Genomic DNA, 19957 nt, shown 5'->3' with positions numbered 1-19957 from the left:
TGGAACAAAACGTTGTATACAAATTAAAAAGATAAATTGGCTATAAGTAAAAATGATTATACAATTATGACACTATTTTTTCAAATTAGAAAATAAAATACAAGTGATTCTATCCTTTTATCCATATTGGCACGCCTTCTTTTCTCTGCTAGAGATAGAAATATCTAGTGTTCAGTGTAGTAACTACTTCATGAAAAGTGAACAAACAAACCCATTAAAGCCTGAATTAGACATCTTCCAACAGTCCGAGTTTCCTTGGAATCACACCTCCTCCACTCTCTGCTCCTAAGGTTTACGTAAAGCAAATCCCACCCTAGCCCTACCTTTTGGAGTAATCTTTGTTTTACTAACCAGCACACTATGTTCCCTTGGCCACAATAATCTAATTGGTCAGGAATGGACCTATGAGAGCCAATGAGCTACAATAAGATTTTAGTGGCAGCTTCTGGTAAGGTAATTCTTGCTCTTTGCCGTGGAACATGAGGATAAAAGGAGGAGCTATTTTGCCATTGTGCGATGCAAGGGGAGAATCTGTCTGAGAATGGGGCCAACAGAGCGAGAGAGAGGCCAAGACAGACAGCTAACAAATAACCTCTGAGTGCCGAATCCAGTCATCCCTGCAGCTATCCTACTTGTGGCCTTTTCCACAAGGGGTGCTGCTAAACAACCTCTTTTGCTTAAGACATTAATGGTTGGGTTTTCTGTTATCTGCAATCAGAGTCCCAACTATTACTATTGCCTATTATCTTGCAGTGAGCATGGCTGACTCCTCACTCGGGATCCATTTCCTTCTTCCTAAGGGTACCTCAGCATTCATTCAGCTATCACTCCTCTCCTACTCAGCCCATGTGTCCAGGGGATGCTGACCTCACTGATCGGGAACGCATGGCACGGCATTTCTTCATTACAGGGAGGGGTTCAGCAATGGGCACATGACCTATTAGAATAAATACCAACAGAGCTCAGCCAACAGAATAACAGGCTTAATTAAAAAGCTGGGTCTTTGGGGCAACATATCTCCTCATTATTAAATTAATGCCACCAAAAGCAATGATGTCTCTCTCCCTTTGGACGTTGATATGTGCAGACATGAAGTCTAAAACTGCTACAGTTCTATTATTTCTGGCCAGAGCCCGAGCCCTGACAAGTTGTGCCCGATTTCAGAGCCTGTCTGGGCCCTTCAGTTACTTGAGCCAAAACAATTCCTTACACTTATAAGCCAACAGATTTTCTGTTACTTGCAACCAAAGTTTTCTAACATACATAAAATGTTAAGATTTAAAGTTTTAAATCTATGTAATAACTTTACGGAGTATCTTGATATAAAATAAAATTGCATAACAAATTTTAAAATATGCCTTTAAATTCTGTGATCTAAAAATCTTGATTAGAGGTACTGAATTTATAGTATACACTTGGAATGTAAAAAATAATCTTATTTGTCCCTCTGCACAAATGGCATGACATGTTAACTTTTCATCCTTTATTTCAAATTACAGAATATTTCTGCCTAATGTTTCATGTTTCAAAAGAACTCACACTATGTGGCCAAATGACAGTCCCCATAAATCTTGGTATATCTAAGCTCTAAAACAGAATATTACAGAGGATTTTTTCTCTTCCAATTTGCTGAAAAACTTTGCTGAAGCTTTTCTTCCTACATTGTTTCTGAGTCTTTGGTATCCAGTCTAACAGTTAGTACACAAATATGAACAGAAAGAGCTGAATATTCTTGTGCTGACGATTCACTATCACATGTCTATAGTATGGTTAGTATATGCACGTTATTAGTTATGAATAGCTACCCTTTACTGAGTAAATGCTTTGTGCCAGGCCCCATTAATAATGGATTCTAGAAGCTAGAGATCTCCATGTTTTTCCCAGGACTGCTGAACCATCTAAAAGCCTTGGCAGAAGTTCCCGGCATCTTCTTTCTAGGCAATGAAAAGGGTGAGCCATTGGGACATCATGGCTCAGTGTGCCTGCAAGATGAAGCTCGACACAGACACACATGGGGTTCCTAAGCAGGCAGGAGAAATGGAGCCTCAGCCAGATTCAAGCAGAAGGCAAGCGTGAAGCCACACTAAACACTCTGCACAAAGTTCTGAGATAAGCACTGTGGGGATGTATGTATGGATGTGAACAACTACGATACAAGGCAGAAGGAGGTACTGCTAGATATACGTTGTAGGGCTTTTTTTTTTTTTTTGAAAATGTTTAATTTATTTTATAAGAAAACTGGGATTAAATTACAAGGATCCATGTGACCCCAACTTCTGTCAGTCATTTCATGATTTGTGAGGCTCTGGTCCCTTCCCTTGGCATGGTGGCACAGCCTGAAAAAAATGTATACTTTCTTGTTGTTACTTAATAGAGATCTTCCTGGGCATGTTCCCCAAAACACTCCACAGGATGGGAGAAAGGTGCTACTACAGAGTAACAATTTTTGTTCCTACTCCCTCTCTGCTTTGTAAAACCAAAGTCAGATGTTATATAGCCCTATCCCCAAGCTTAAATGTAAACAACCAAACGATGTTTTAGATTAAAGCCTTGCATCTTTGACATTCTTGAATTTCTGCATGGTGAGATTTATAAAATTCATATGGAAGTACATAGAAGTTCTTATAATAAATCATGGCATTCCCTAGGACTTAATCTTTAGATCTCTCAATTATACTTTGTAAAACCTTGGTGATCTCATCTAACCTCATAACTTGAAATATCATAACCTGCCTGCTTCCAAGTTTATATGTCAATACAACCTCCCTCCCCTCTCAAACTCTAAGTTCTTTTGAATGTCTAGTAGGTTTTGATGTGTCCAAAACTGAGTTCTTGATTGTTCCAAATCTAATTTTTCTGCAGTTTTCCCATCTAATAAATGGCACTTCCATCCTTCTACTTTCTCAAGACAAAAACCCTGAAATTATCTGTAGCTCTTCTCCCACATCCAACTAGTCAGCTTTACCTTTAAATTGTAACTAGAATCTAATAATTCTCACTACCTCTTCTACTACCCTCTTTATTCAAGCCACCCTTATCTCTTGACTGGATTATTATGGTAGTTTCTTAATGCCCCTATCTCTTCCTTCCTTGGCTTTCTATAACAATCTCATCACAGTAGCCAGGGTGATTCCTAGGGCTTTATTTTGCTTGATTATTTCAAAAACATCAATCTCATTAAACTAGCCTTGCCACATACATGGTGTGTAGAGAACTATATGCTACTCAATTCTTTTTTCTTATTTTTAATAATAATGCTGACTTAATGTTTATTAAGAGGCTACTATAAGCTTACAGTCAGCACATGTGCTAAGTATTTCATATGCAACTCTCCATTTATTCCTGAGAATAACTCCATGAGACAGTTACTCATATTTCCCCCTTTCATATACAAACACTGGAGGTATGTGGCAACTTCCTAAGACTCTGCAGTTAGAAAGAGGGAGAACAGGGTCTTAACTTAAACCCACAGCGGACGCCTGAGTTCAGGCACTTATCCTTCTGCTTTACTGTGAAAATATATGCACAGCTCCCGATAACCCTCAGAAGAAATAAGTGTAGGCTTACCCTACCTGTGATGCCCGGTTGGTGATGGCTGCGGGAACCTCCCACTTGGTCTGGCGGCGTCTCTGCCACAGGCCGCCAAGCTCGCAACTGTGCGGAAGTGGGCACAGCAGGAATGGGCAACAGCTTCTCCCGCCAGCTTGGTCCATCCAGGGCCATTAGGATTTTTGTTATCCTAAAAAGAAAATCAGATTCCTCTGTTGATCATGCAGTTTGCTTTCTACATTAGTGGAGGTCATATCAAGAGTAAAATGTACAAATGCGATGCATTTCTGTACTTCCCTGTAGAAAGCACACAATCAAGCCATTTGCTATCCACATAAACAGTCTTAAAAAGGACTCTTAAAAATTGCCCCAGGGCTTCCCTGGTGGCGCAGTGGTTGAGAGTCCGCCTGCCGATGCAGGGACACGGGTTCGTGCCCCGGTCCAAGAAGATCCCACATGCTGTGGAGCGGCTGGGCCCGTGAGCCATGGCCGCTGAGCCTGTGCGTCCGGAGCCTGTGCTCCGCAACGGGAGAGGCCACAACAGTGAGAGGCCCGCGTACCACAAAAAAAAAAAAAATTGCCCCAAACTATGTAACTTTAGATTCTTTTTGCATCACAAGAAAAAATTAAGACATTTCTAATTAGTTTAACAACTTTTTAATGTATATGCAATAAAATTTTAATTTTTAAAAAAGTATAAAACTAAAAGTTAGGAGGCTTAGAAGAAATATCCCCTGCATAACATTTCATATAATTACTAAATTGATAATGTATTACTCTTGAGAATAATCAGAAGTACTTTGGAATTTCTATGCCCAAAGTGTATACGAAAGGCAGGTGTATAACACTGGCTGTTAAAACTGATGAGGAGTAGCAGTTACATGGAATAGAGCTTCTTCTGGAAACATTTACCTGTGGTTAAGATACTCTTTACCTTGTGTTTTTTTACATCTCTAAAATTATCCACTCTTTTTGTTTTCATATGCATAAAGATGAAAGAATAGGATATTGGAGTCTACTACAAGGGCCCTTGTATTAATGATATTTGCTAATGGCTATCATAATATTGAGATAACATCCCTGATTATCACTTTAAACTTACAAAATATCATACTTAGATTTTAAAACAAAACTGAATTATGTCTTTGGGAAAAATCTGTTTTCAAAAAAAAGGTGGTTCCTACCCACCAGAAAGACAAGATCCAGCCTCATCCACCAGAACACAGGCACTAGTCACCTCCACAGGGAAGCCTACACAACCCGCTGAGCCAACCATAGCCACCGGGGGCAGACACCAAAAACAACGGGAACTACAAACCTGCAGCCTGCGAAAAGGAAACCCCAAACACAGTAAGTTAAGCAAACTGAGAAGACAGAGAAACACACAGCAGATGAAGGAGCAAGGTAAAAACCCACCAGACCAAACAAATGAAGAGGAAATAGGCAGTCTACCTGAAAAAGAATTCAGAATAATGATAGTAAAGATGATCCAAAATCTTGGAAATAGAATGGAGAAAATACAAGAAACGTTTAAGAAGGACCTAGAAGAACTAAAGAGCAAATAAACAATGATGAACAACACAATAAATGAAATAAAAATTCTCTAGAAGGAATCAATAGCAGAATAACTGAGGCAGAAGAACGGATAAGTGACCTGGAAGATAACTGATGGAAATAACTACCGCAGAGCAGAATAAAGAAAAAAGAATGAAAAGAATCGAGAACAGTCTCAGAGACCTCTGGGACAACATTAAATGCACAAACATTTGAATTATAGGGGTCCCAAAAGAGGAAAAGAAAAAGAAGGGGACTGGGAAAATATTTGAAGAGTTTATAGTTGAAAACTTCCCTAATATGGGAAAGGAAATAGTTAATCAAGTCCGGGAAGCACAGAGAGTCCCATACAGGATAAATCCAAGGAGAAACATGCCAAGACACACATTAATTAAACTATCAAAAATTAAATACAAAGAAAAATATTAAAAGCAACAAGGGAAAAACAACAAATAACATACAAGGGAATCCCCATAAGGTTAATAGCTGATCTTTCAGCAGAAACTCTGCAAGCCAGAAAGGAGTGGCAGGACATATCTAAAGTGATGAAAGGGAAAAACCTACAACCAAGATTACTGTACCCAGCAAGGATCTCATTCAGATCCGATGGAGAAATTAAAACCTTTACAGACAAGCAAAACCTGAAAGAATTTAGCACCACCAAACCAGCTTTACAACAAATGCTAAAGGAACTTCTCTAGGCAGGCAACACAAGAAAAGGAAAAGACGTACAATAACAAACCAAAAACAATGGGTAATAGAAACATACATATCGATAACTACCTTAATGTAAATGGATTAAATGCTCCAACCAAAAGACAAAGACTGGCTGAATGGATACCAAAACAGATCAATATATATGCTGTCTACAAGAGACCCATTTCAGACCTAGGGGCACATACAGACTGAAAGGGGATGGAAAAAGATATTCCATGCAAGTGGAAATCCAAAGAAAACTGGAGCAGCAATTCTCATATCAGATAAAATAGACTTTAAAATAAAGACTGTTACAAGAGACAAAGAAGGACACTACATAATGATCAAGGGCTCAATCCAAGAAGAAGATATAACAATTGTAAATATTTATGCACCCAACATAGGAGCACCTCAATACATAAGGCAAATGCTAACAGCCATAAAAGGGGAAATAGACAGTAACACAATCATAGTAGGGGACTTTAACACCCCACCCAATGGACAGATCATCCAAAATGAAAATAAATAAGGAAACACAAGCTTTAAATGATACATTAAACAAGATGTACTTAATTGATATTTATAGGACATTCCATCCAAAAACAACAGAATACACTTTCTTCTCAAGTGCTCATGGAACATTCTCCAGGATAGATCATATCTTGGGTCACAAATCAAGGCTTGGTAAATTTAAGAAAATTGAAATCGTATCAAGTATCTTTTCTGACCACAATACTATGAGACTAGATATTAATTACAGGAAAAAATCTGTAAAGAATACAAATACATGGAGGCTAAACAGTACACTACTTAATAACCAAGAGATCACTGAAGAAATCAAAGTGGAAATCAAAAAATACCTAGAAACAAATGACAATGAAAACACGAAGACCCAGAACCTATGGGATGCAGCAAAATCAGTTCTAAGAGGGAAGTTTATAGCAATACAATCCTACCTCAAGAAAGAAGAAACATCTCCAACAACCTAATCTTACACCTAAAGCAATTAGAGAAAGAAGAACAAAAAACCCCGCAAAGTTAGCAGAAGGAAAGAAATCATAAAAATCAGATCAGAAATAAATGAAAAAGAAATGAAGGAAACGATGGCAAAGATCAATAAAACTAAAAGCTGGTTCTTTGAGAAGATAAGCAAAATTGTTAGACCATTAGTCAGACTCATCAAGAAAAAAAGGGAGAAGACTCAAATCAATAGAATTAGAAGTGAAAAAGGAGAAGTAACAACTGACACCGCAGAAATACAAAAGTTCATGAGAGATTACTACAAGCAGCTCTATGCCAATAAAATGGACAAACTGGAAGAAACGGACAATTTCTTAGAGAAGCACAACCCTCTGAGACTAAACCAGAAAGAAACAGAAGATATAAACAGACCAATCACATGCACTGAAACTGAGACTGTGATCAAAAATCTTCCAACAAAAAAAAGCCCAGGATCAGATGGCTTCACAGGCGAATTCCATCAAATATTTATAGAAGAGCTAACACCTATCCTTCTCAAACTCTTCCAAAATATAGCAGAGGGAGGAACACTCCCAAACTCATTCTACGAGGCCACCATCACCCTGATACCAAAACCAGACAAAGATGTCACAAAGAAAGAAAACTACAGGCCAATATCACTGATGAACACAGATGCAAAAATCCTCAACAAAATATAAGCAAACAGAATCCAACAGCACATTAAAAGGATCATACACTTGGGTTTCCCTGGTGGCGCAGTGGTTGAGAGTCCGCCTGCCGATGCAGGGGACACGGGTTCTTCCCCTGGTCCGGGAAGATCCCACATGCCGCAGAGCGGCTAGGCCCGTGAGCCATGGCCACTGAGCCTGCGCGTCTGGAGCTTGTGCTCTGCAACGGGAGAGGCCACAACAGTGAGAGGCCCGCGTACAGCAAAAAAACAAACAAACAAACAACAAAAAAGTATCATACACCAAGATCAAGTGGGGTTTATCCCAGGAATGCAAGGATTCTTCAATATACGCAAATCAAACAATGTGATAAACCATATTAACAAACTGAATAAAAACCATATGATCCTCTCAATAGATGCAGAAAAAGCTTTCAACAAAATTCAACACCCGTTTATGATTAAAACCCTCTGGAAAGTAGGCACAGATGGAACTTACCTCAACATAACAAAGGCCATATATGACAAACCCACAGCCAACATCGTCCTCAGTAGTGAAAAACTGAAACTATTTCCACTAAGATCAGGAAGAAGACAAGGTTGCCCACTCTCACCACTGTTATTCAACATAGTTTTGGAAGTTTTAGCCACAGCAATCAGAGAAGAACAAGAAATAAAAGGAATCCAAACCAGAAAAGAAGTAAAGCTGTCACTGTTTGCAGATGACATGATACTATACATAGAGAATCCTAAAGATGCTACCAGAAAACTACTAGAGCTAATCAATGAATTTGGTAAAGTATAAGGATACAAAATTAATGCACAGAAATCTCTGGCATTGCTATACACTAATGATGAAAAATCTGAAAGAGAAATTAAGGAAACACTCCTATTTACCACTGCAACAAAAAGAATAAAATACCTAGGAATAAACCTACCTAAGGAGACAGAAGACTTGTATGCAGAAGACTATTAGACACTGATGAAAGAAATTAATGATACAAACAGATGGAGAGATATACCATGTTCGTGGATTAGAAGAATCAACATTGTGAAAATGACTATACTACCCAAAGCAATCTACAGATACAATGCAATCCCTATCAAACTACCAATGTTATTTTTCACAGCACTAGGACAAAAAATTTCACAATTTGTATGGAAACACAAAAGACCCCGAACAGCCAAAGGAATCTTGAGAATGAAAAATGGAGCTGGAGGAATCAGGCTCCCTGACTTCAGACTATACTACAAAGCTACAGTAATCAAGACAGTATGGTACTGGCACAAAAACAGAAATACAGATCAATGGAACAGGATAGAAAACCCAGAGATAAACCCACGCACCTATGTCTCCTTATTTTTGATAAAGGAGGCAAGAATATACAATGGAGAAAAGACAGCCTCTTTAATAAGTGGTTCTGGGAAAACTGGACAGCTACATGTAAAAGAATGAAATTAGAATACTCCCTAACACCATACACAAAAATAAACCCAAAATGGATTAAAGACCTAAATGTAAGGCCAGGCACTATAAAACTCTTAGAGGAAAACATAGGCAGAACACTCTATGACATAAATCACAGCAAGATCCTTTTTGACCCACCTCCTAGAGAACTGGAAACAAAAACAAAAATTAAAATTAAAAAAACCAGACATTTCTCCAAAGAAGATATACAGTGCCAACAAACACATGAAAGGATGCTCAACATCACTAATCATTAGAGAAATGCAAATCAAAACTACAATGAGGTATCACCTCACACCAGTCAGAATGGCCATCATCAAAAAATCTACAAACAATAAATACTGGAGAGGGTTTGGAGAAAAGGAACCCTCTTGCACTGTTGGTGGGAATGTAAATAGATACAGCCACTATAGAGAACAGTATGGAGGTTCCTTAAAAAACTAAAAATAGAACTACCATATGACCCAGCAATCCCACTACTGGGCATATATCCTGAGAAAACCATAATTCAAAAAGAGACATGTACCACAATGTTCACTGCAGCTCTATGTACAATAGCCACAACACGGAAGCAACCGAAGTGTCCACTGACAGATGAATGGATAAAGATGATGTGGATAAAATATTCCATATATACAATGGAATATTACTCAGCCATAAAAAGAAACAAAATTGAATTATTTGTAGTGAGGTGGATGGACCTAGAGTCTGTTATACAGAGTGAAGTAAGTCAGAAAGAGGAAAACAAATACGGTATGCTAACACATATATATGGAATCTAAATTAAAAAAAAAAAAAAAGAAAAGCTTCTGAAGAACCTGGGGGTAGGACAGGAATAAAGATGCAGAAGTAGAGAATGGACTTGAGGACACGGGGAGGGAGAAGGGTAAGCTGGGATGAAGTGAGAGAGTGGCACGGATATATATACACTACCATATGTAAAATAGCTAGCTAGTGGGAAGCAGCTGTATAGCACAGGGAGATCAGCTCAGTGCTTTGTGACCACCTAGTGAGGTGGGATAGGTGGGAGGGAGGGAGACTCAAGAGGGAGGAGATATGGGGACATATGTATATGTATAGCTGATTCACTTTGTTATAAAGCAGAAACTAACACACCATTGTAAAGCAATTATACTCCAATAAAGATGTTAAAAATAAATAAATAATTTTAAAAAGGTGGTCTCCAAGACTGATAGTAGTTACTGGTAATTAGTAGAATGCATTCCAATTAGTTAGCTCAGTAGTACTTTTTCTGTGAAAAAAATTTTATATTTATATATAGAGGCAAATGTAATACATACACTTTCCCTGCAATTTCATAAACCGAAATTTCAATAGTGATCTTTGGCTATGATAACCACATCTCATATATTTTAGTGTAAAAAATAAATTTGAAAAAATAAATGTACAACCACCCACAGCAGCAGAAGAAAAAGAAAGAAAATTTTAGAATAAAAGAATTTTCAAGCAAAACTTGTATTACCAGCAGAGAGGTAAGGAAGCAGCAGCTGAAAAGAGATGATGTGTTGCCTGGGAATAAATAAGTAGATGCAGGGAAATGTAACACGTAAGATTCCTGGGGAGGGATATGGTTAATGGAAGACACATACAAAATAGGCACAGATGTTTAAATTTAAGAAGAAAAAAAGCTGCTGTGGCTTTGGTGGCAAAGCAAGCATAAATATGGGATTCATGAAAAGGTATAGTGAAATTTTCTAAATGGGTATTTTATCGAAGATACATGTGGCAAAACCAGACAAAGCCTCCTCATCTTATAAAACGATGTATCAGCAAGAGCCATTCAATTAAAAAAAATGAATGAGTCTTAAAAGTCAATTTGTGTAAAAGAACCTTCTTGAGTACATATAAAAATTACAATACAATCCTCAAAAAGCTAAACAGAATTACCATATGACCCAGCAATTCCATGCCTAGGTGTACGCCAAAAGGAACTGGAAACACGTATGCAAACAGAACCTTGCACGTGAATGTTCAGAGCAGCACTATTCACAACAGCCAAATGGTGCAAACAGCTGAAAGGTCCATCAACGGATGAACGGATAAACACAATGTGATACATCCATACAACAGAATATTATTCAGTCATAAAAAGAAATGACGTCAACATACATGCCACACCGCGGACCAACCTTGAAAACATTATGCTAAGTGAAATAAGCCAGACGCCAAAGGTACATATTGTATGATTCTATTTATATGAACTATCCAGAAAGGGTAAATCCATAGAGACAGCAGATCAGGTGCTTGGAAAGGGAGGATGAGGAGTGGCTGCTTAAGGGGGACAGAGTTTCCCTTTGGGGATGAAATATTTTGGAACTAGTTAAAGGTGGTGGCTGTACAACACTGTGAGTGTACTAAAGGCCACTAAATTGTACACCTTAAAATAGTTAATTTAGCTGCTATGTGAATTTTACTTCAATTTTTTAACAAAGTATAATGCAGAAGGTTCAGAAATGTGAATGCCCAGTCTTTCAGACATAAATTCCTCCCTTCAGACCATTCAGCCTATCATTATGAACCAGATTTCCTAAAACACCTCCTCAACAGGCCCCTTGTCTCTCTGTCAGATGCTTCTTTGTTTCATGAGAACCCCTAACCCTGGGAGAAGATCCTACTTTCCCCAACCATCTCGGAGACTCCCACACAGAGGATGGGCAAATTAAGAGCAGAATTCCACAGCATGGGGTGAGCCACGCTCTGTCTGTTGGAGAATGCATTCATTCCACACAATTTTACTGAGGATGCCTACTGTACAAAGTACCGCAACTACAGAGACAGATAAAACACAACCCCGACCTCCAGGAACTCCTAGAAGAATAAGAGAAAAAGAACTTTACAAAAAGAGAAGGCAGAGAATTTACAAACAATATGGAAAGAAGGCATAGGTGGTAGGAGAGGAGCCTGAAGGGCACGTGTGCTGGGGAGATGGTGGATCAGGGAAAGTCCTCTTCTTCGGGACAAGAAGGAATTAACCAAACAAAAAGGGGGAAGAAGAGCCTTCAGACACATATGAGGAGGCAGCAGATGACGTGCAGCGAGGCAGCTGTGCAGCAGGAGAAAAGGCTTGGAGAGCTCTCAGTGGCACGCCTGATTTTACAGGATGGAGACCAAGCCGTGAATGCCCATGGTTCCATCTGGTTCCACTCAGATCCAATAACCAATATCTACCCTTTACTTCCGGAAAGGCTGGGACCAGACAGGTCCTGAGCGACCACAGAGTAGAAGCACCAAGGAATGGCTGCCCACTCTCCACACGGATCTTTCCAAGAGTTTTTCTCCAAAGTGCAGCGGGACCAGGTGGGGAGGTAAGGCAGGATCTCAAAAAAGGAATTAATCTGAAACCTGCCATTCTCATTTTCCATAGCTTTGTTCAAGGTCCCCTCGTGGTCTCTCAACGCCCTTCACCTCTCCAACAACTGTGGCCCACACAGACAGAGGCAGCCTCACCTCTCTGTGATCCCCACCTCACTAATGTTCACACTTGGGGAGAATCTGTCTTATGTTAAGTTGTTCCCCCTAGCTATGTTCTAGTTTACTTAAAGACAGAGGCTATGTCATTTTTTTTTTCCCCTTTCTGTCTTTTTGTGGGGAGTGGGGCATGGTACACTAGACCAACACAAGGCTCCGTGTAATATACACATACTTGGAAGAAATTATACTTTGGACAAATGGGATCAGAAAATATTCTACATACCTAGAAATGTTATCCAAGTAGTAATTTTCAAAGTTCACCTGAAAGCAATTTATGAAGTCTGGAAATTCTTACCTTCCCATTCTCACCCGGGGGGTAAATAGGTCATAATATAAATTAAAACCAAATTCTGTGCTATTTTGCCATTTTAAGTTAATACTCATCCTAGATGAGTGTCTATTTAAAGGGCACATAACACAAATATCTAGCAGGCCCATGAAGACATCCATCAAAACCATTTGGTTTTGAAGGAATGAAAGAAGACAATCATTCATGTAATGCCAATAACGAAGAACACGTCTACACTTTGACATCGTTCTTGAAGGAGGGGAGGAAAATAAAATCTCATTCCATTAGAAAACAACTAGACCTCAGGCGGCTGTCTCTGATCAGGTTACCTGTTAACACTGTCATTTGCTATCTGGATTCCGCAGTCTATCTGCAACACTGTTTTATAATCCACATAAGCTTTCTGATACTGCTCTAAAGTTTCATAGGCCATCGCTCGTCGAAGAAGAGGCTTGATTGAGAATGGACGAAGTTCCAGAGCCCTAAAGGAGACAGAAATATTACACTGTCATTTGTTTTGAAAATTACTCCCTTACTTACACTAACTGAATGTATCCGATAGGACTGGACTCTCACATGCATTCATATCTGATATTTTACCTTGGGGATCTGGCAATATACCAGAAAGGCAAACCCAGAGTAGCAGAGCAATCAAATCTGTGGTTACTTCCTTTCTTTTAAAACAGTATCGAAGCCCTTTGGCATTTACTCTTTCCCCCAGTGAGACTGAACTCCCTGACAGCAGGCGGTGCCCTCCCTCCCACTCCCCTGTGTACTAGCAGAGCCCATCATGGCACCAAGCACAGAGTAGGCTTTCAACAGGTTCTTGTTATTGACAGATTAAAAGGAAAATTTTTATTTGCACCTATGTATTTAATAAGGCACTTAGCACAGAACCACAAAACCTACACTGCATTTTGAAAATAAGCTCTCCAAAACTTAATACAGGTGATTATGATTTACTCGCTGCCAAAGGGCTTCAAACATAGACCCGAGGAAATCAAGGGAGTAAGTACCCAATGATTTCTTGCAAGTCATGAATTTTCACCTTGTACTTTTTAGTCCGTGAAGCATTTCCAATATCACTAGAGATGTATTTCAAGGTTATGTTCCTTGGTTTTGTCTGAAGTAACTGCTTAAAGCTACCTCACTACTTAAGGCACTTCATTATGTTCTGAAACAAAGAATACAATCAAAAGATTGTATTTATGAATGAAAACTATTGTACTCTTAGTTTTAACAAAATCAACTGAAACTGTAAAGAAGTACTCCGTGCAGAGATCCTACGAAGAGCTATAATCCACTAACAAATCTCTGTGCCAGACTGCCCACAGTGGGGATAAAGGTTTGCTAATTCTTATGCATGAGCATTTTATATATCAGACATTTAACTTGCTTCAGGAAAAGCACGAGTGAGGGCTTCTTGACTTTTTCCCCAACAGTCCTAGAGATCTGCTGTCTATTCCTGTCTACAGTGATCTGGAAGGAGGAAGCTCCGACAACATCTGCCATTGCTAGTCTCTGCAGACATTCTCATCTAATGTCACAACAAGCCTGCAAGGTAAATAGTAACATGTTCATGTTGCAGGTGAGGAAATGGAGAGACACAGGGAGCAGTCTGCCCACGTGCCCGTTCTTCTGAATTTAAGCTGCAGGAAAGCACTGGCGTTGCGGGAGCTGATCATCACTGTATCCCAGTGCCTAGATCACTGCCAGGCCACTGGAGGGACTCGGCAAACCCCTCCCAAATGAACCTGCAGGGCCTACACTCTTTCTACCACGAACAGAAACAAGAGCACCACAGATAAAGGAACTCAGAGTCACCTGCCATTCAGGGATGCCCAACCCCGGGGCCACGGACCGGTGCCAGTCCACGGCCTGTTAGGAGCCGGGCTGCACAGCAGGAGGTGAACAGTGGGTGAGCAAGTGAAGCTTCATCTGCCGCTCCCCATCTTCGCAGCCCCTTGCATTACTTCCTGAACCATCCCCCCAATCCGAGGAAAAGTTGTCTTCCGCGAAACTGGTCCCTGGTGCCAAAAAGGCTGGGGACCGCTGCTCTACGTCGTACAGATACTCAACTGGGTGTGTTCCTCAGCTGTGTATCATAGAATTTGTTCTAGAAATGTCATTAAACCTAATTAGCTTCATTTCTTTGAAAAATAACCAATTTTGCTTTGCCTGAGTGTTAGGATTGGGGATGATTTTAATGATCTCCTTTGCGTTGTGCTGGGTTTTAAGATTTTTTTGTATAATAGGTATGTATTACTCTTGTGACCAGTAAAGTTATTTTAAAAATAAAATTAAAGTCTATTAAAAACACTCAAACACTAGAAAACAGGTTTCTGGGCATCTGTACCACTGCCTTAAATCTACCTTAGTTAAATGCGTAGGGAATATTAACTACACAGTGATTATAAATATAGGTCACAAACACAAGACTACCCCCATTTTACCAAAGACTTCCAACACCCAAGGTGCTATTTATCCACAAGAGAGACCTGAGGTAGGCGTGGAATCTAAAACTGAATGAGATGATGCATTTAATTTTTAGCATTGCCCAACCAAGTAAATGCAAGGTTTTTTCTCTTTAACCGCAGTCCTGAAAATGAATGTGACCTTTTAAGTGAGAATTCCACTAGAAGAAAAAAAGAAAAAAAAAAAGCACATCCATTCATAAAAACAAACACAGAGAACTTTTAAACCAGAGTTTACAAAAGCTTAAGTATTCAAGTTAACACATCGTCTTCTAATTTCAAGTCCGTCTGTGAGCAACAAAGATGAGAAAAAGCAGAGAATTACTAGGCAACATTCATTCATCTTGATTCTGTCAGAATACCCTCAATGGAAAATCAGTGAAAGATTTTTGATGTGGTTTGGATAACCCAAAAAGATTCTCTGACAGATGGGAACAGTGAAGATTCTTCTTTTAGCTGATAAGCAATTATGAGAATGACAAGTAATTTCTAGAAATAATTCTAGAATTTCTAGAAATAATTCTAGAATTATTTCTAGAAATTGTTTTATTGTTTAAAATCATTTGGTTTTAAACTTTTCTTAGGTGTCATAACCCTGTTTCATGCTTCACCTGGAAGCCTAACCTAGAAACCTGGAGATGCTCAGGGGAGGAGAGGGCAGGGCCTGCAGCCACTGAGCTCCTCAAACAGCCTCAGGCTCCCAGCAGCTGCTCTCCATAAGCCCCTGGGAAAGAGCTCAAGGGAAGTGCTTCAGAGTAGGCCCCAGGAGTGTAGACACTTAAAATCAAAGACTTTTCCCCAAAAATGCATACAAAGGTATTTCATAGGTTCCCCCTCTCCCTTATTTTAAACTGCCCTGGGCAGTTTTTCTTTTTCGCTGTTTGAATGCTGCAACCACTTGTTTTGTAATAAGTGCTCCTGCAACAGGAAACAACTCTCCAAGGAGCAAAGATAATTAACTGAAAAACTAAAAAATAGGCTCCCTTTAAAATGTATGTAATCTTTTTCAGGTGAAGAGAAAACAGTCATCCTTCTGCTAATAATTGGTTCCTAGTTTATACATGTTTAAATACAGCCATATTTCAACATGTTCACATAAGTAAATCATGGTTTCCCTGACACTGAAATGAGTTTGAGAATCGCTGCTTTGGCGTAAAATCACACCATGCTCCTTATGCTAAGACTCATACACCAGGTATCAAAGAAAACATCTAAGTAGGTCGGCTTCTAGAAAGGTCAGTACTGACCAGCAGAACCAGATTCCTCAGCCTAGAACACAGCTCTTAACTAAGGACACCTTACCTAAACCACCACCCACCTCCCTCCCTCCCTCCCCTGCAGGCAATCTCCCCCGCTCTCCTCCAGGGCAAACCTCCATTCTAGCGACCACCCCCACTCCTGACCCCAGAGTCTCCTCTGTGACTTCCTCCTGGGTCTACACTGAAACAACACATTTTAGCAAGAAAATGTCTGCCACCTTACTCTCACTTAAGGATAAAGTGAGTCCACTGTTTGTAACTAGAGTCCTGAACTCACTCACTGAAGGAAGACCAAGTCTGAAGGGTAATATATTACCATCACACACTTGAACTGAAAGGTTCTTAGCTGCAAATCACAACGTGCCTCATAATCTGCAAATACACGTGGTCTTGTTGTTAGTTATGGGCAGCGGTGAATGTGTAACAACCGGCTCTCCTGAGAAAAGAGGCCCAGGTTTGGGGCATTTGCCAATTTTCATGGTATTATAGTAGTACTCCAACCATGGCAGATTTCAACTACCAACTTGACTTCAACCAACTCACAAGATCCTGAAAACCTAACAATTAGCTAGTGTGAGATAGCACAGCAGTAGGTGGGGTCTAGAGTCAGACCAATGTGAATATAAATATTATTGATTTTAAATATGAATATGTAAAATCGGCAAAAAATCCAAGCAGCTCACGGCCTTCTTTTTAAACTGCAGGCACAGATACCAGCAAGATTTTATCCATATCAATAAACTGATACTATCAATGGAAAAAAAAACTGTTTACCTTATAATCAAGGTGTCCACACATGCTACTGTCCAAACTAGGGCTTCTGAGAGTGAAAGGGGATGATATTAACAATTATACCAGACTACAGGAGTAAACCACAACTGTGAAGGTTAAACCAGTACATATGGCTTCTTATTTTTTAGATGCACTAACAGTAGCTTCTTTCCAAAGGGCTCCTGAAGCAGGCTTATTATTTAATGGTAAAATGATACTTTTTATTCATGTAAATATATTCATCCATCTCAGTATGTAACTTGTTGAGTACCATGGGTGACTAATGTGCTTGAGGGATGCAACCCTATAATACATGATTCTTGACCTCAGGGAGCTTAAAATCCAATGCAGTGGATGACATAAGTACCTACAGGTGTGAGAGTGACAGTGCAAGCATTACAGCCATGCAGATGACCAGAGCCTGAGGTGATCAGGAAAGCAGAGAGGATGGGGAAGCTGAAGAGGAAGGATTTCTGAAAAGCAAAGATGTACAGAGGGCATTATAGATGTGAACCAAATGGGAGGAGAAAGCTTTTTTGGGGGGCAGTGTGGTGACAGAGGAGGTTATAATTATCTAGAAGACCATACAGAGCCACTGAACACCCGCTGAAACAGTCTGCACAAAATAATGCTTCAGGAAAAGCTATTCTGATGCCACAGTGGATTGGAGGACGCAGAGAGACTAGTTAGAAGGCTTCTCCAGTACTCTGAGACTGATGTGAAAAAGAGTATGAATTAACGTGATAGCAGTGGAAGTGAAAAAAGTTTGCACAATCTTCTATAATTGTCTTCATATATGTGAAAGGATTTACGAGTTTTATGTGTTAACCAATTAATACATCTTAAATGTCTTAATTAGACTCTTATGCAGAAAATTTAGTATATTAAATACTGCATTCATCACAGTGAAATAATAATCTCTTGACAAAGTTGAAAACGGGCAGCTTACCTGTTACAATCTTGAATGCAGCCACTGCAATTTCCGTCTTTTAGGTAACATGCTGCTCTATTTGAATATAAGATACTTAGATCATCTGCATTTCCACTTCCTAAAATCACATTTAATTAAATACAGTTAAAATCCATTAGCGAAATCACAGTTCAGCAGACAGCTGAGGTCTCCCGCGGCACTGCAGTCCTACACCCCGCTGCTAATGCAGCTCCGAGGACCTCCCTGTGCCCGCAGTGGCCATAGAGGCCAAGCCCGTAAGGGACCGCTGCAACCGTGCCCCGCCCGGGCACACGCTACGCGTTCCGAGGTACAGCTCCCGGAGGTGGAGTCGCTCCCGCCCTGCCCTCGGTTACTGGGAAGGAACCTACAGGGCGAGCGCCTGTCAATCGGGAGGTGGCCCGCGCCTCTCCCGCGGTGGCCCCTTTAGGTCCCGCGAGCCGCAGCCCGAGGGGACAGGGACCCCGCGGGCGAAGCTCACTCACCTGTAGGCTCCAGCTGCGCGATCACCGCCGAGTACCTGAGAGCCGCCTCGGCGAACTGCCCGTTTTTAAAGAGCTCGTTGCCCTGGCTCTTCAGGCCGGCGGGGCCGACTGGGGCGGCGGGCGCCGGCGGCGCGCCAGGTCCGGGGAACGCGCCGGGACTAGGGGGCGCGCTGGCCGCGGGGCCCCCCGAGCGCCGCCCGCCGCCCGGGTGCCCATTGGAGCCGCCCGCCGTCGCCGGGGCCCGCGGCCGGTGCCGCTTGTCCGCGCCGGCCTCCGGCGCCCGGCCCCGCCGCGGCGCGCCCCTCTGCGGCCGCCTGCCGCCCTCGCTCTTGCCAGTCAGCTTCTTCTGGATGTTGCCCATGGCGCGCGGCTCGGCGGCGCGCCCGGCAGGCGCCGGCTCCGCGGCCTCTGTGGGGAGTGGATGCTGGAAGTGAGTGTTTGCATCATCGCGAGCAACTACCAGGGAGGCCGCGGCGGTGCCGGCGCAGGGGCGGGGTCGCGGGAGAAGCCAGGCAGAGTGGGCCCGCCCCTCGGCCGGAATCCAGCGGTTCCGGCGCCTTTGGGGGGCCGGTTGGCCCAGAGGGTTAACAGCGGAGGTCGCGCTCCGAGCCCTAGTGGCTTCCCGGGTTAGGGACGGAAGCCAACCCCGGATTTAACTCTTCAAACGCTGAAGAGCTTGGGACGTGAAAACCGGCATTTCAAAATCATTCCTTTCATCAACGCATACGTATCGAGGTAGGTCTTACAAAATATGTACTTTTCTTCCATTTACAGTTTAGAAATGAATGAATGAAGTTACTAAAACTTGAATACAATAATTGCACCCAAAGTTAGGGCACCCTTTCCTTATGTTAAGGGACTGGGAGAAGATAATTTGAAAAAAAAAAAGTCCAAGTGACTTTTAAGCCATTTAAAAATTATTTTAGCAAAGAACTCACATAAAACAGGCACCTGGTTTTTAAAGTGAACCTTAGAAAGATAGTAAAATTTCCAGTACAATACCTTATTCAAACTTAAAAGTTCCTTTGATCTTGATTGAAAGATTTCAGGTACTTATCAGAGCTTAAATAATTGATTATTGAATTGATATTTAAATAGGCAAATGATGCATAAATATTTCATTGATGGTGTCTTAATATTTAAACAAAGCAATTCATCATTTCAAAGCACTAAATGCAGAGACTTCCCAGCTTTCTCTTGTAACAAATTCTAATCTGATTTTTAATGAATCTATTTCCCATTCTGTTTCATGAATGGTAAAGCCAGAATTTGAAGCACAAAGACAGAGGAAGTAGAAAACCACTAGTACTTAAATAAAAATCA

The 19957-nt window shown here is 40.9% G+C and overlaps 1 protein-coding gene across 1 annotated transcript in view; it reads right to left on the bottom strand.

The window, feature by feature from the left end:
* Positions 1-19957, bottom strand: part of SPAG1 (sperm associated antigen 1) — a 97363-nt gene that overhangs the window by 10206 nt on the left and 67200 nt on the right. Inside the window, exons 12-15 of the mRNA XM_032609889.1 lie at positions 18635-19042; positions 18150-18249; positions 13026-13178; positions 3573-3739 (exon numbers count right to left, since the gene is read on the bottom strand). Coding sequence (XP_032465780.1) covers positions 3573-3739; positions 13026-13178; positions 18150-18249; positions 18635-19042 — 828 coding nt within the window. The remainder of the gene's footprint in view (positions 1-3572; positions 3740-13025; positions 13179-18149; positions 18250-18634; positions 19043-19957) is intronic.

This window comes from Phocoena sinus, chromosome 17, assembly GCF_008692025.1.
Source record: "Phocoena sinus isolate mPhoSin1 chromosome 17, mPhoSin1.pri, whole genome shotgun sequence".
NCBI classification, from domain to species: Eukaryota; Metazoa; Chordata; class Mammalia; order Artiodactyla; family Phocoenidae; genus Phocoena; species Phocoena sinus.
This window is presented reverse-complemented; position numbering and strand designations above follow the sequence as displayed.